Here is a 17,238-nt window from a genome sequence, read left to right as displayed (position 1 = left end):
TTTGTTGACCCGCAAACAAGCCACATCATTCTTCTCGAAAAACCATCAATGCATCCTGAGATGCCCAAGCCAAATGGCTTCAGTTTATCGTAGCCATCTACATGCCATATGTAATTGGGCCCCATAGAATGATACGTGCGTCTTGTAAACCTCCTGCGAGTCCTCAGAGCGATGCCTTGAGGATTCAGCTGCCTCAGCAGTCTCATTACAACATCACGTTTGACACGCAGGTTGTGTTTTTGTTTGAGAATTTGCCACATGGTCCGATAGCCAAATAATTGCCCTGGTCCTCTCAGCTCGGTCATAATGGCACGCCTCACTTCAGGGAGTGGAGAGTAGTTACCTCTTCTATGCAGTCCTGCTTCTTTCAAATGATTTTTTAGTGAACGCATACTAACTGACACTTCGTGGTTGGTCCGAAGCATGTCCAGTATTATCTCATACGTATGCCCTGCCTCAAAATACTGTTGAATAGCAGAAGCAAGGTTTGGATCACCTAGAACGTTCATGTTTCTAAAAAACACGTGAAAGAGTAACTTCCGGTTAAAAAGTAAAACGAGCTGTCGTCCAATCAGCGATTGGACGACAGCCAATCAGAGGTCTCCCACTGGGACCTACCTTTTCCAGTTTGGTGAAATGTTGTAGTGTTTTTGTTAATGTTGTAGTGTTTTTGTTAATGTTGTAGTGTTTTTTTAAATGTTGTAGTGTTTTTGTTAATGTTGTAGTGTTTTTGTTAATGTTGTAGTGTTTTTTTAAATGTTGTAGTGTTTTTGTTAATGTTGTAGTGCTTTGCACCTCAGGGCCACTGTATCTATGTGTCATTATTCATCTGCCTCGGAGGAGAAGAGACGAGGAAGAAGAAAGAAAGAAGAAAGTGTGACAGGATGAGGGAGGAGCCGTCTGCAAAGTTGAGAAACCCTGATGACAAAAGGGAGAAGAATTACAAGAAGGCGAGGAAGAGAGGGTGTTTGATTCACTGTTGAAGTGAGAAAGGAGGATGACAGGTTTGGATATATAGGGTGAAGACGTATGTTCAAGTGAGGGCTGACTCATACAGAAGACGGTAAGACGGTAAACTGTGCCAGAAAGGCAGATCAGCTTTCCAACTTCCTTGTTTCTTCTTTTTCTCCAGCAGATAATGTCCATCTCCTTACAAATGCCGAGTTCTGACATGCAGTTCTGGCTCAGTATAATTCCAGCTAGCCAAAAAGATGAAGAGTTGGAGATAGGTTAGAAACCACTGATCTGATTGAGATGATGGTGAGGTGTGGGCCTGAGCCATAGGTGCCTGATTATGGGATAAAACAGGAAAATGTTATCAGTGTAGCTTTGTTGATGGAAAGGACAGCATAATGCACTTTTAGTCAGAAGTGTAGGGTTCAAATCCAACCATAGTTAATCATTACTTTTTTTTGACAAACCACTTTTTATAAACTTTATAAACTAAAGAGGGATTCTTACTCTGTTCTGTCTGACTCATAGCCAGAAAAAGATGCAGCACAGTGTTAAGCCTTAAAAAAATATATTTTCACTGGCTTTTAGTACAGCTTGAGTTGTTGTTTTTTCTGATACTTTCACTCATTACTCAACTTGTTTTCTGTTTACTGTGTATATGTCTGTGTCTTCTTTTATTTTATTGTTTTAATCTTGTTTTATATTTGATGGTTGGCGTAAATTGTGAAGGACTTTGGTCAGCTGTGTTTTAAATGTGCTATACAAATAAACTTGACATTGACATATACCCCCTCCAATCTCCACAGCTGAACAGTGTCTGACTCAAGAGTAGAACTTTGTAATTATTTTTAATCTTTTTTTTTAGTTTGTAGTAAAGAAAGTAAAATTAGAATTGATAAATACAACATGCTTTTGTTTTATTGCCGAGAGTTATAACATGTTTCTTTAGTCAAAAAAATGGGGGAGCAAAAACATAAACCTGCACCCCCACTTTAGAAACTGGGGAAGCAGCTGCTCCATCCGCTCCATCGAGCAGACGCCTTTGGTCCGGGCTGTAGGTCTCATTATTAGTAAGAGTTATGAGGGCTTGTGATTAGGAGCAGCAATCACAGGACACCTCGAGGTATAAACATGTTCCACAAAGTAAAAAAATATCACAATACACGTAGTCTATTTCTGGTATAATCAATAAATTGCTAGAGGATCCTAAAATGGCAAATCACAATGTCTGTCTTACAATAAAAGCAAAATGTCAGTAAAACCCATCAAAAAATAAACAAATAAAAACTGCTAATAAATAACTGATCTGTAGTAGAACACAGATTTTCCAATCAAATCTTCAAGTCAACTTTCCTTTCTTTGGTTTGGCATCTTCCAATCAAATTTCCTTCTTTTAGGCCACCTTCACAGACAATGATGACCTCACTACGATGCAAAACATCAGCAAGAACACGGATGGTCTTTGTGGGGTCTTCAGGTAATAAAATAACAGAGTGGGCTCCCCATTACCTATGATACAGCAGGATAGGTGCACAATGATTTTGAGCATGCACACAAGTACTGTAGTAAGGTTTTGATGGTTTATTATGATGGTGGGAGAGAATCAAGGTTTGGGGTGGAACGTGGCAGCAGCAAAATTCATGACTTGAGGAACAGCAGAAAAAACCTCTTTGGCGAATACGCCATGCATAGCAATGTCATGATTGTCTTCAAACTGAAGGAGGTTCTCCAGGTTTGAGTATGATGGGTCGTGGAAAGGTTGTTTGTCTCTATGTCCCTGCAATGGACTTGCGACCTGTCCAGGGTGTCCCCGCCTCTCGCACAGTGACTGCTGGGGATAGGCACCAGCTCCCCGCGAATGGAAAAGCGGTAAAGAAAATGGATGGATGAGTCTTGGAAAGTCTAGCTGGGTCATCATCCAGATGGGAAAGGGCCTGATGAGTTCAAAATCTCCACAAGTTTTTTTTAGAAAAAAAAAAAAAACTCCACAAAGAGCCATGAAGTTGAAACATCTGGAGCAGAAATATTATTTAAAAACTAACTGAAATATTAATATTTGACATTAAAGTACCAGTTCTCATGTTATACAAAGAAGGACAATTATATTATATCAATATAATACATGTATAATACATTTTAATTCATCCCTGGTTGTAATCACACCGAGTCCAACTCCTCTGCAGCAGCAGCACAGCTCATGGTGGTGCTACACTGACCTGATGGGCTTCATTTGCTGGAACTTTAAAGGTTGTTTTAAGGCACACCTGCTTTAGCCAGCAAGAGGATCAGCAAGCTGACTGCCACTAACAGGAATACAGATTGCATTGCTTTGATAAAATTTTTACCATTGAAGCTTTTAGTTTTTTATAACAAATCTTCTTTTCTTTTATAAACTTGTTGTTCGGTCTCCATTTTATTTTGTTCCCCCACAACATCCAAGTATTTTTAAGCTTAGGCTCTAGTGCGAAGTGTCAGGAGAATACTCAACTCCTCTAGTTCTCAGTTAACCTCCCCAGTTACTCATTAAATCCCTGCATATGAAAAACGTAGAAGCAAACAGAGTGGGAAAAGCACCCGCTCTGGTGCTATCACCAAGTCACACTTTGAGATGCCCACAGTTTGGTGGGACTGACTACTATTTGGTGTTAATGATGTACAACTGTCAGTTTGCTACAGTGAATTGGAGCACTTAAATTTTTCATTTTATAAAATATTAGCATTCCTATGAGTCTGGATACCTTGGTATCTTAATTTGAAGATTTAATTTGCTCTTGCAGTTATGAATGTTTGAGCAAGTGGGTGCATATTTGAGTCCCTCACTATGACATTAGTTACTACACTGTAAGTTATTCATTAATTTTAGACCTGCTTTGTATGTCAGCCTGCATCGTCACAACTTCCATTTACAGGCGAGAAGGAGAAGCAGAAGAAATGTGAAAATATGAACACTGACAGTGAACAGCTGGTGTCAGGGGGAGAGGGAACAGTGTGACATGATGGAGCATAAAGAAGACTTTCTTTAGAAAAGGTTAAAAAACTATTTTGTGGGATGTTAGCCAGCATTTTATTACTTTTAGCTTTTATCTACTTTTTATTAGCATTTCATAACTCTTAGATTTTAGTGATTTGCTTTTATGTAGCTAAAGTTTTGCTACTTTTAGCTTGAGTCTAGCATTTTACTGTTTTTAAGTTTTAGCTAGCTGCTCCTTTTAGCTTTTTGTTACAGTCATGCTTGTTTATAGCTGCAATCATTCTGTGCCTTTTGGCTTTTGTTGTTCTTGTTTTAACTTCAAAAACTCAACTTTACCTTCTTCAGCAAGTATAAACAGTCATTAAGTGCTCCCCGTTACACTACATTTTTGCCTCAGACAATGGTAGATTCCAGTTTGTCCGTGTTAATAATGAATCTTATTCACCAAAGTTAGTCATGGAGTTCCTCAGGGTTGTCTTAGAGATATAAAAATCTGAATGCCTTTTAGTTTCCTGCTCTTTAAATTCAGACAAGACAAAGGTAATGGTCTTTAGACCCAAGCATTTTAGGAATAAACTTTGCAGCATTTCGTTTCTTCTGAATGGCAATAATTTGGCCTCTTGGTGTTATTTTTCATCAGGATATGTCTTTTATCCCCCAACATTAAAATGTTTATAGGACTGCTTTCTTCCACCTGTGCAATATCATTAAAATTAGGAACATTTTGTCCCAAAATGATGCAGAAAAACTGGTCCATGCATTTATCACTTCTAGGCTGGACTATTGTCATTTTTTATTATCTGGGTGTCCAAAAAACTATTTAAAAAGTCTTCATCTGCTCCAAAATGCTACTGCTAGAGTTCTGATGAGAGTTAGAAGGAGAGATCATATTTCTCCAATTTTAGCTTCTCTCCATTGGCTCCCTGTCAAATTCAGAATATAATTTAAATCTTACTTCTAACATACAAAGCTCCATCTTATATTAAAGAACCTATTGTTTCATATTTTTCCCAACAGAGGTTCACTCCTAGACTAAATAATTACTTGTGGTTCAAATGCAGTTTGTCTAGCTTAGTGTAAAATGTTAGCTTTCTAGTAGATATAATGTTTTCCTGGTGACTTAGTTGCTTTGGACAATGGACAGATCACCAGCCCAACATAGGACTAATAAATAATTTCAAATCAAACCTGAAGTTCTTTAAACTGCAGGAGAAAACTCACACTTTACCATTTTTATCCTGTGTGAAATTTTTCATAAATTCTGTCTTTTTTGTCTAATCTAATTATTGATGATAAGTCAGAACACATCTCAATTAAATTCAGCAGCCAATCAAAATTCACCTATAATGAGAAAATGAATAATAAGAAAAGTCTTTCACTTCACTATCAGTCTTTGTATCTGCCTCCAAACCCCCTGGAAGGCTGATATAGACCATTCTCCTCTAGTACTCTACGTAAATCAGCCTTAGTCTTTTCACAAGGCTGATTTCACAGGAACAGTACAAAGCCACTTTCAGGTGAGCCAGTCAGAGGCCATTTGTTCCTCTGAGGTTTCATGTAAAATGCAACAAGGCATGAGCTACAAAGACAGAGGAGTCAGACTCGCCGTGCGTGTCCACTTGACAAGCTCAGAAACAAGAGAAGAGAGTGCAGTAAAATATTTAACCACCTGCTGCCTCACAGTGTGCCATCAGAGAGCCCAAAGCAAATTAGTCAACTGCCTTTCCCAATAAAAGAGACTGACCTGTGGCTTTAACTGAACTTCAGTAGTCTTTGTGTTAAATAACTTATTCAGCCAGAGCAGTTTTTTTCTAAAACGTCTGAATAGAAAATAAAGTGTAAGAATCATGTTAAAGTTTTATCTAAGCTCATGCTTGCTGCCAAAAGAAAAAGAGAAATAATGTTTTTGCCCATGTCTGTGTCTGTTTGTCTGTCACGTTAGCATAATATCTTGTGAACCACTTTTCAGATTTTAGAGAAACTCTCAGGGAGCAACATTTAATGTATATCTACATCTGATTAACTTTTAGATTCGATCCAAATCAAGATGGTTGACACAGCAAATGAACTTCAGCAAACACAAACAGCTATAATTGAGTCATGACTAAGTCAGAGAGAAAATATTTCTTTGTGTGTATAATTATACTTCAGCATGTTTGTTCTGTTGTTCCCTTCCTGTGCTAATTTCGTTTTCTTATACTACTTCTTATGCTAGCTATCATTCTGCTAATTTTATCTTTTTCCTAGCCTTCTGTTACTTTTAGCTTTAAGCTACCTTTTTGATACTTTAGATGTTAGCTAGCCATTTGCTAGTTTTAGCTGTACACAAGCATTTTGCTTTTAGTATTTGACTAGCCTTTTGTCACTTTTAATTTTCAGCTAGCATTCGCTCATTTCATATTTGAGCTAGTTTTTTGCTCCTTTTAGGTTTTAGCTGGAGTTTTGCGCCACTTATCTTTTAGCTAGTGTTTTATTTCTTTTAGCTTTTCGCTAACACTTTGCTCATTTAATCTTTTACCTAGTGTTTTGCTTGTTTTAGTTTTTACCTAGCATTTTACTCACTTTAACTTTTCATAGTGTTTTCTTCCTTTACCTTTACGCTAGCGATTTGCTTCTTTAAGCTTTAACAACTTAGTTTCATCTTCTTTGGCAAATTTCAGCAGTTATTCAGCACCCAGCATTTGAGTGAGTGGCATGTTGTAAATCCAGAAGATAAGAATGGTCTGCAAGCAAATTTGTTCAACAGGCATTAGTTTGATTAAACAAACTGCAAAAAGGTTTAGTTGAGTTGGTTCAAAAGTTGTTTAAACCTCAAAAACTCAATATCTATAAAACTGACTGTGTGCCATTTTTGTGTTGTCAGATAGCAGTTGGCAGACTTTTCATTATTACTGTCTGAGTTCCACTCAAATCATTGCAGTGGTCCATGAGATATTTTGCTATAACAAACAGCTGACTCCAATAGTTAATAGTTGTCAAGTCATTTCCTGTGCTTCCCCACTTGACAGGGATAGACATTCACACAGAGTCTTCACTGGATTCCACTCAATGACCAAACAACCCTCTTTCTTCATTTCTTCCTTTTTTTTCAGGTTAATTTTCAGATCATTTTTTCCAAGTCATTTTTTTCTGGTGAAAAACCTTTAACAAATAATACAAAACAAAAATCAGATTTGCAATCATGTCAGAGTACATCCTGTATGTTTGTTTTGTAAATAAGTTACTGTGAAAGTAGAAGACTATTAGCTTGAATAAATACATTTTCATCAACAGTATTAAACCTACAACCAACCTATGGCCATCTTCAAAATCTACCAAGTACTTTATCCACAGAACTTTATAAAATTTAATACCAAGAAAAACTCTCATTATCTCATAAGGCCTTAAAGACACAATAAGAAAATGTTACACATTATATCTTCAATTGGCCCATAAATCTCAAGACAGTTAACATTAAACATTTGGTAAAATCAAACAAACTCTAAACAATTCTTGCAAACCAATCAACCCATGACAAAAGTCACAGACCAGAAATGTTTGGGCCACACCCTTCAGAGAAATTAGCTCTGTGACTGGTTTACCTCCAACACCATCTCAAAAGCAACAGTCCAGACAATTTTTGTTTCAAAAGTTTGTTTTCTTACCGGCTGCCTCTCTGTTGTTTGTAAATATCACTTCTGCACAGATTTTTCCATGTCTGGTTTGCACCATCTAGGCCCGGTCCCAATACTCGCACTACACCCTACGCCCCTCTATGAAGTGTGTACTCAGTTGAAGTGCACAGAAGGGTTCATGTGCGCAGGTTACAAGAATGCAGACATTGGAGAATTGGGACAGTACAGGTTACATTATCGACTTGTGCCTCTGCTTCATAACTGTGACATCCAACATGGCCGACCGGTCCCTGTTTTGGTATTTATGAAGGTGCCAGTATGATTTTAAAAGTACAGTTTAGGTATTTCTGCTTTCCAAAGTCATTGCAGGAGATATTTGGCTGTTCACATGTGTTTTGTTCTGACTTGTTGAATACAGAGCAAAGTTTGACAGTTTTCACACCTGTACAGCAGAGTGAAAAAAGAATTATTTCAATACTTTACATTTAAAAACTGCTTTTTTTGTAACAGATGCAGCTTGAAAAAACGAAACGTCACATGCAGCGATGAATTGTGTGTAAACACTTCGCCGAAATCCGCTTGGATGGGGGCTTCGCCGAAGGCTGGATGTAGTACACAAAGGGGGCGGGGCTAAAGAGCACTCCGGAGAATTGGAACACTCTAAGCACTCAAACCCTTCAGCATGAACGTGCATTTGAAGGACACGAGGGTGGAATGAGGGTGCAAGTGCGAGTATTAGGACCGGGCCCTACTGTATTTAAATGTTGTGCACCATGTTTCTGGTCCCTGTGTCATCAGGTTATCACAGATTGGTTCCTCAGAATGGTTCCTACCCCGTCACTTCTAAGCTTGACTTAACAATAGTAAAGTTTAAAAACACATCCCATGCGATCAGTTAGCCCTTGTTGTGTGTGTTGTGAATGACTCTGAGCGACTAGCACACCAAATTTTAGCTCAATATCTCTAGAATGGAATGAGTTATAGCTATATTTGTTGTTGCTAATGATTATTAGCTGTGGTGGCCATCTTGAAAGGGGTTGATTCCAAAAGTTAATCAATTGTAGATTATTGAGTATTTTCTGCAAGAAAAATCTGTTCAGTGGCTCTAGAGATATTTAAAGAAAGACACACACACAGGCAAAACGTTTTTGCCCTTTTGCCTTAGGCACCAGGTAACAAAAAGTCAGCAGTAAGGTGTAGTGTAGTAGTAACCACTGCAACCTCACAGTAAGAGTGTATATCTCAGTTTAAATGTTGGTTTTGCTGGCTGACTTTCTCTGTTCCCTTGAGTGTGCATGTGTTGCTCTGGGTACTTTGGCTTCCTCTCTCAGGTCAAAACCAAGCATAAATGTTGCACACTGGAATAAAAAACAGAATTCATAGCAGGCCTTTGTAGAATGCTCTCTGTAAATGTGACAACATTCAGAATTTTGACTATTAGAGCAGCAACTTCAACTTAGATATAAAAAAATGAAGTTGTGCAATCTGTGATTACTTCTGATTACATAAAAAAATGTTGCACTTCTGCACAATGTTTTGTGGCAAGACATGGAGACATTGTACTGGTACAATCTGTAAATTCAACAATCTACACTGAAATAGTAGCTACTATAAATTGTAAATCAAAAATACAGTTGTAATTTGGTTTCATTACAAGATGAAGTTTTACAAAACAACAGTAAGTTCTGTGAGTTACTGTTAACTTTTTTAAATGCTCTAAAATATTAAGCACATTGTTATCAGCAAACTTCACTTCAGTCTTGTTTATCAGCTCCCAAAACACGTTTTAAATTTTGATCTGTTTCACTTTCTGTTTCTTTAAGTTATTTATTGTCATTTGTATGTTCATCCTTAGATTACGAGAAACATGCCATGCAGGGGAACTAAAACAATGAATTGATTCATAAATAGATGAGATTGAAATAAGTCAATGACAATAACATATGTATTTATTTAATAACACTGAGCACATTAGGGAAAGCACCAAATTCAAGAAAATTGTATTCTGATACACATTTCACACACTGATAAATAAAATGTACTATCAGCCTGGACCCTGAGACAACTACAGACCCGATCACTTCTGTGGACCAGCCTGGACCCTGAGACAACTACAGACCCGACCACTTCTGTGGACCAGCCTGGACCCTGAGACAACTAAAGACCTGATCACTTCTGTGGACCAGCCTGGAGCCTGGGACAACCAATGACCCGATCCCTTCTGTGGACCAGCCTGGACCCTGGGACCACTAAAGACCTGATCACTTCTGTGGATCAGCCTGGACTTCGGGACAACTAAAGACCTGATCACTTCTGTGGATCAGCCTGGACTTCGGGACAACTAAAGACCTGATCACTTCTGTGGATCAGCCTGGACTTCGGGACAACTAAAACCTCATGATGTGGGAACTGGAGGGCACATAAGGCTGCAGGAGGTCAGACAGATACACAGGAGTTTGTCCATTCAGGGCTTTGTAGGTCATCAATAAAACTTTAAAATTAATTCTAAATTGAACAGGGAGCCAATGAAGGGAGGGCAGCGTTGGGGAGATATGTTCACACTTTTTTGTTTGTGTTAAAAAATGAGCTGCATCTCTTTACTACAGAATGAATCTGTTCCTCAAGGTTGACATTTGAATCCAATATCACCCCCAATTTTTTTAAGTGAGATTTTACAAACCTCTCCAGGCTAGCCAGATCTGTAGGAGAAGTGCTGTGGCTTCCATCAGGACCAAAAATAATAACTTCAGTTTTATTCTCAATGAAATTTAGAAAGTTTGGAACTATCCAAGCTTTTACCTCTGTGAGGCAGTCAAACAGTGGTTTTTAGTGAAAAAGAGTGATTGGGCTTCAACTATAGATTGAGCTGAGTGTCGTCTGCAATGGAATGAAAAGAGATGTTAAATTTCCTTTTTTCTAAGAGAGATAGAAAATAAAATGGGTTCAAGAATAGATTCCTAAGGAATGTCACATTGTTCCTAGGTGTGAATAGTTGCTTGTCTCTGTGTGTCCCTGTGATGGACTTGAGACCTCTCCAGGGTGACCCCCACCTCTTACACTGAGACTGCTGGAGATAGGCACCAGCTTCCCTGCACCCAGATTAAAAGCAGGTAAAGAAAATGGATGGATGGAACAAAAATACAATTGTACATTGAAAATTGTCAATATAAACCTAAACGTAATATCTAACCTTCCATTGTGTATTTCCATTTTTTCTTGCCTTTAAAAAACATTCTTTCATGTAGCTGCACATGGATAGATGGAGGTATGAACTGGAAAAATCAAACAAGGCTATGGAATCAAGTCTTACCTATATCCAGTTGAATTTGATAGCAATAGCACAGCAAATGATTATTCTGGACATGTTATTCTGAGGGCATGTCCAGGCATTATCCAGATTGATCCAAAATATGCCAAAATCAATAATGCCTGGACATTCCACCTTCAAAATGCTGTAACTCCAGAATACTTCAACATACAGTCATCACTCAGGGCTCTAATAGTAGCTGGTAGCTGGAGAAATTATCTTCTATATCCATATTTACTGTCAGTATAATTGACATGCAGTAAGTGATCCATAACACAATGACATGCTTATTTTGCTATTATGCCTTATTATGAAAATTAGTCAGAAAAACTTCCATGAAACAGTACCCAGTACTTATTTACAGAAGTACTGTTTCTGTGTTTAGTTTGTGCCTAACATACAACTCTACACACAGAATGAAGCCCCTCCCTGCCCACACAGATAAACAAAGTGATAAAAAATGGCCCAATCCTCCACACAACAAAAATGCAGACTTATTTCCTTACTTTCCCTACTTTTGTATCTGTCTAAACTGTGTCTAAATGCACAAAGTCGGCCTAATGTGTACAAAAGAAAAAAAAAGGTTTTATTGACAGAACTGTGTTCCACAGTCAGAAAACGCCAAGTAAACCACACACACACTCCATAAAGCTAAAATACAACAGACTGCAACTTATTTCCTTACGTTTTCAAAATGATTTACATCCAAACAACATAGAAACAAACAGCAGCTGAAGGAAGTACAACTTCTCCTTCAAGAAACATTCTTATCCCAGTGAGTCCATAGAGGCTCCATCACTTGCTGCTATCACTCTCCATTCACCAACTCCACCACATCATATCAGCTATGTTTTCTTATTTCACCACGTTTCGCCATCTTTTTGTTGGAAAAAAACAAAACAAAACAAAGTCTCTCCAGCTTTTACGCATGAAAGCACACCAGCTGGTTGCAATGTTTACGTATGGACTTCCTGAAGCCATCCTCGCTACCTTAGTCCATTCTGAAATCACACCGAGGCGGTCAGAAGGCATCTAAGTCCTGGCCTGAGGTGTGTTGTGAATGAACATTATGAGGCTCTGTATTCAAATCTAAGTGGACAGGACCCATGGGTGAGCCGTCGTCGCCTGTTTAAGTCGGAACTTGTTTACGTCAATAAGGAAAAGGAACACGACTGTTTTCCTGTCTTTAAACCAGCTCCTCAGTTGAATGACGATGTTGTCAGGATCTCAGTGAAACTGATGGTAAATAGCACACACAGCTCTGTGTGCTCTGTGCCTGCAGGGTGGTCCGACTTTAAATACAGTGTCCTCATAGATGGAGTCAAACGGGCCATTTTCTCTCTCTTGTGGTGGTTAAAGTCTCAGATTCTGGACAAACAAACTGCATATCAGACTCCTTATTTAGAAGAATGCAAAAGCACAGTTAATGTGGCAAGCAAAAAGCAGAACTCAAAGCTTGTCAGAAGCGTTATGTATCCATCTGCAAGTTAAATTGTGTTCTTTTAACCCTCCTGTTGTCCTCGGGTCAAAATGACCTGCCACTGTGTTAAAACCCCCCAAAAAATCCACTAAATGTTATTTTTTTAACTTGAAATTTTAAGACTTTTCCTAAATTGGCCCAAACAATAGAAAAAGTTAAATGTTGCTTTTATTCATATTTCCATGTAAGCTGTACAAAAAAAGGTACAAAGATGGTCTTCGGGTCAAAATGACCCATGAGGCAAATAGAGTTGAAATCAAGGTCACAGAGTTATTTACAAACCACAGAATGTTGCAAAGTTTTGGTTGTGTCTCAGATCAATCAGTAGCAGAAGTAAACAAGGCAAATCAGGTGGTGTTCTCGCAGACTTCAGAAGACCACCTGTTATTTCCAGAGGTTATAAAGGTGCTGCATAACAGGACCCCGAATTGTGTCTGTGCTGAAGCCATGAGTGTGCGTTATAACACTGAAGAGGCTTTAGAGGTGATTTTCTCACATGTCCAGCAAGACAACTCTGATTCAGAAGAGGAAGTGGAGGATGTATCCGAAGAAGAAGATGGAGAGGAATACAACCCAGAGCATGATGAATCATCTTCAGAAGAAGAAGAAAACCCTGAAGCTGAAAGTGAGACTTTCCTTTCAAAAAATGGCAAAATAACGTGGTCCTCGGCGGCATATGACCAACACGGCAGGCATGCAGAACAAAACATTGTAAAGATGACCCCAGGACCCACAAGGTATGCCGTTTCTCATGCCCATGATATTGTTTCTACATTCTACCTGTTTATCACACCAGCAATAGAAAAAATAATCCTGGAGATGACAAATCTGGAGGGTTTTCGCAAATATGGAGACAGCTGGAAAAAGATGGATGAGATTGACCTGCAGGCCTACTTAGGGCTGCTAATCTTAGCAGGTGTATACAGGTCCCGAGGTGAGGCTGCAGCTAGTCTATGGGATGCAGAGAGTGGAAGGCCAATTTTCCGAGCCACAATGCCACTCAAACTCTTTCACACCTATTCAAGACTGATACGATTTGATGACCGTGAGTCAAGACCAGCAAGACGTGTGACAGACAAACTTGCAGCCATAAGAGAGGTATGGGACAAGTGGGTGGAGCGGTTGCCCTACCTCTACAATCCAGGGCCTGACGTAACAGTGGATGAGCAACTGGTTCCATTTAGAGGTAATCTGTTTTCATATTTGTAATAAAAGTGATTTTCTCTATTGATTTCTTTGACTGTTTTCTGTGACACTGATACTAATCACTGATGTCTTTGTCTGTCTTTTGTCCAAAGGTCGTTGTCCTTTCCGGCAGTATATGCCCAGGAAGCCAGCAAAATATGGGATCAAGTCATGGGTGGCTTGTGATGCCAAATCAAGCTATCCTTGGAAAATGCAAGTCTATACTGGGAAGTCAACCAGTGGATGCCCAGAGAAGAACCAGGGGATGCGAGTTGTGCTTGATGTGACAGAGGGACTGAGGGGTCACAATGTGACATGTGACAATTTCTTCACCTCTTACGAACTCGGACAGCAGCTCCTGAAGAGGAAGATCACCATGGTTGGTACAGTTCGAAAGAACAAGCCTGAGCTCCCACCTGCACTGCTTGCGTCAAAGGAGAGAGAGGTCTTCTCCTCAAAGTTTGCCTTCACGCCCACCACCACTCTAGTTTCCTACCTCCCGAAGAAAAACAAGAATGTAGTTCTTCTGAGCACACTGCACAGAGACGACGACATTAGCGATCGTGAGGACAGGAAGCCAATCATCATCCTGGAATACAATCACAACAAAGGAGGTGTGGACAACCTAGATAAGGTGATTGGAACATATAGCTGCAGAAGAATGACTGCCCGCTGGCCCCTGGTCATCTTCCACAACATCATTGATGTATCCTCCTACAATGCCTTTGTAATTTGGAGAGAGACCAACCCGACCTGGATGTCTCGTAAGCACAACAAGAGGAGGGTGTTCCTGGAGCAGCTAGGAAAGGCACTTGTAACTCCACTCATTGAAAGAAGGAAGCATGTCCCCCGCACAGAAGCCTCAGCAGCAGTTGTGAAAGCTATTCAGAGTGCAGCAGCTCCTGATCAACCTGAGGATCCATCTACCACAGCCACTTCCCCAGCTAGGGCAAGTAAGAGGAAGAGATGTCAGTTCTGCCCTCAAAAGAAGGACTGTAAAACACATACTGTGTGCTGCAGGTGTAAGAAATATATCTGCAAAGGTTGTGCACTTGCATACTGCCCTACATGTGCTAATTAGTTGAATGGGTTATGTTATTTTTCATATTTTTGTATTGTACATTCTCTTAAATTGTTCACTGGAGAAAAGTAAAAGAAACTGAATCATTGGGATGAATAAAAATGCATTCGAAACTCCTTTTTGCACATTTTTTTCTTTTCTTAAGCTATAGAAATTCAAGTGGAGAGGGAAAACTCAAGTATTCACACATTTTGTGGTGAATGACAATATGCAAGATGAAATTTGGTGTTTAAAATTCAATTAGGCTGCTTATATTGGGGGTTTAGTGAAGACGGGTCATTTTGACCCAGAAGGCACAGGGTGTATACAGAAAATGAGGACAACAGGAGGGTTAAAAGTCGCTGTGATAATCCACAACAAGAGCTTCAGGTGCTTCTCACTCTACTCAAACACCGAGCAAACTAAACAGAATGAAATGTTCGACTGTGTTGAGGCCTCTCCCAGGAGTCCTCCCTGGAATCTTTTCCATTGTCATGTCGTATTGCTTTCTCAAAAACTCTACAATGCTAAAAAGACATTCTGTCTATCTGTTGTCCTGACCTTTTTATGAACCAGACTCTGGTAGGGGAGCCACTCATCATAATGAGCTGATAGTCCACTAAGGTATCCCTAAAAGTTAGTTTATTCCACCGTGGTTTACAGAGATGTGCTGTGGGATTTTGGTGCTTCTGAGCTGACTATATCAGAGTAACAAATCCAGCAATAAGTCAATGTTTTATCCACAGCAAATTAAAGCAGGCAGCTAAAACAATACATCCACCATTAGAAAAGAAAAAACCCTCACATTGATAAATGTCCTTGTTGTAAATGAAATAAGGAGATGGACAGTAAAATTCATAAACTTCATTACAGACATGCTATCATGCCAGGCACCATTACTGAACTGCTATCAGTCTTCTCTTCCTCTGCACTCCTAAGACATGCTCCTCTGCTGCCCCATGCTGATGCAGCAGCACCATCCAGTGTCAAGAATCATAACAGCAATGACAGCAACATGAATGCATTCATTGTGTAAACTTCAGGACCCAGCAGTCTGTTTTAAAACACCTTTCACCTTTCATTTTCTGTCAGTTCCACTACTGGAATTGGTCCTACTTTTAAAATATAATCTTGTTCTCTGCAAAAAATCTAAAAAGCTAAAAAGCTAGCTACATCGTCTGCGTCTGCCAAAACTGCTTTGGATACAAAGACCATCTTAAATCAGGTTAACTCAAAGGGTTAATCAGTTGTAGCTGTATATCTAATGATTATGTTCTAAGAGTTTCATTAAAATATGTCCAGAGTTTGGAGTGATGTAATTGGGAATTCTAACCCTATATGAAAAGGAGGAATTCCCAAGCTTCACAGTGGGAATCCGCTAGCTTCACAATGGCCAAACATTATACAAAGGGATTTCCGTAGAAAATGGTCAATTTTGAAGGGAAACTAAAAGGATAAGAATTAAAAGCATTTTTTTTTTGAAGACATACCTGTTAGAAAAGTTCAATTTAAAGGTAGATTATATGCTATTTTAGTTATCGTAATTAATAGATGGTGTCTTTATGGACCCATTTTAAGCAAATTTTAATTACAGCAAAAATCAATATTTTCACGTTTTTTGCACTGCAGCCTATGCTCATTCCACTTCATTTTGCCAATACAAATTTGAGAATGAAAGAAAATTTATTGAAAATTGACCTTTGATAAATTGGATTGTACATACGTAACCTTCAAGATTAGGAGAGATGCAAAAAGAGGTAATTACACTGACACAGAGCAGAATTCAAATGCTACAAAGAGATGCAGTTCATCAGGACAATGGATGCCTTATGTCATCTGACAACATTTAAGAATGTTTTTTATGAGACAAGTAAAAATTTGATAAATAAACTTGAACGAGTTCATTTTGGGAATTCATTTAAGTAAAATAAAAAATTTAATAAAATATGAACATGAATTAGTTTAGTTTAAATGTGTTTAAACTCTGCTCAAACACCTAAGATTTTTCATGTTTTCTTTAGGTTTTCTAACCTCAATCAGCCTCCTTTTTTGAACAAATTTTATGAGCATTGGGCTGGCTAGTATTTAGAACAAAACACAAGAGGTAGGGCTAGACTGCTGGACTTAACTGTGTAGAATGTGTGTGTTTCAGTCAACCAGAAAAGAATATGCAATACAATATTTTATTAGTAACATGAGACAAGCACTCACCATGATGAACCACACCCTTCAAGCCGTGGATGATGGGGCCAATCGCTGGATTCTCCTTCCCTACCACCTAAAAGGAACAAGATGGAAGAGCCACTGTAACACACAGTAATCCTACTGTAGTATACATGCATGGACATTTACCTAAACCTACTTTACAGACAAATATTAATAATTCATACAATTAAGTTGGCATTTTATGCATTTTTTATCTGGCTCCTGTCTTGTGGAACCAATTTCCAGTTTTTGTCCATGAAGCTGACACGGTCTAGTTTAAAGGCTAGGCTTAAGACTTTCCTTTTTGATAAATCAAAAAAAGCATCTCTGCTTTTTGCGGATGATGTGGTCCTACTGGCTTCATCAGACTGTGATCTACAGCTCTCACTGGAGCGGTTCGCAGCCGAGTGTGAAACGGCCGGGATGAGGATCAGTGCCTCCAAATCCGAGGCCATGGTCTTG

The 17,238-nt window shown here is 38.9% G+C and overlaps 1 protein-coding gene across 2 annotated transcripts in view; it reads right to left on the bottom strand.

The window, feature by feature from the left end:
* LOC108247474 (receptor-type tyrosine-protein phosphatase gamma) overlaps positions 1-17,238 on the bottom strand; it is a 520,767-nt gene that overhangs the window by 97,669 nt on the left and 405,860 nt on the right. For both annotated transcript variants that reach the window (XR_005233059.1, XM_037975187.1), the window contains exon 6: positions 16,783-16,849. Coding sequence is in view for 1 of the 2 variants with exons in the window: in XM_037975187.1 (XP_037831115.1) it covers positions 16,783-16,849 (67 nt within the window). In the remaining variant the exon portion in view is untranslated. The remainder of the gene's footprint in view (positions 1-16,782; positions 16,850-17,238) is intronic.

Source organism: Kryptolebias marmoratus, linkage group LG4 (genome assembly GCF_001649575.2).
Source record: "Kryptolebias marmoratus isolate JLee-2015 linkage group LG4, ASM164957v2, whole genome shotgun sequence".
NCBI classification, from domain to species: domain Eukaryota; kingdom Metazoa; phylum Chordata; class Actinopteri; order Cyprinodontiformes; family Rivulidae; genus Kryptolebias; species Kryptolebias marmoratus.
The sequence above is the reverse complement of the archived record's forward strand: the minus strand, read 5'-3'. Positions and strand labels throughout refer to the sequence as shown.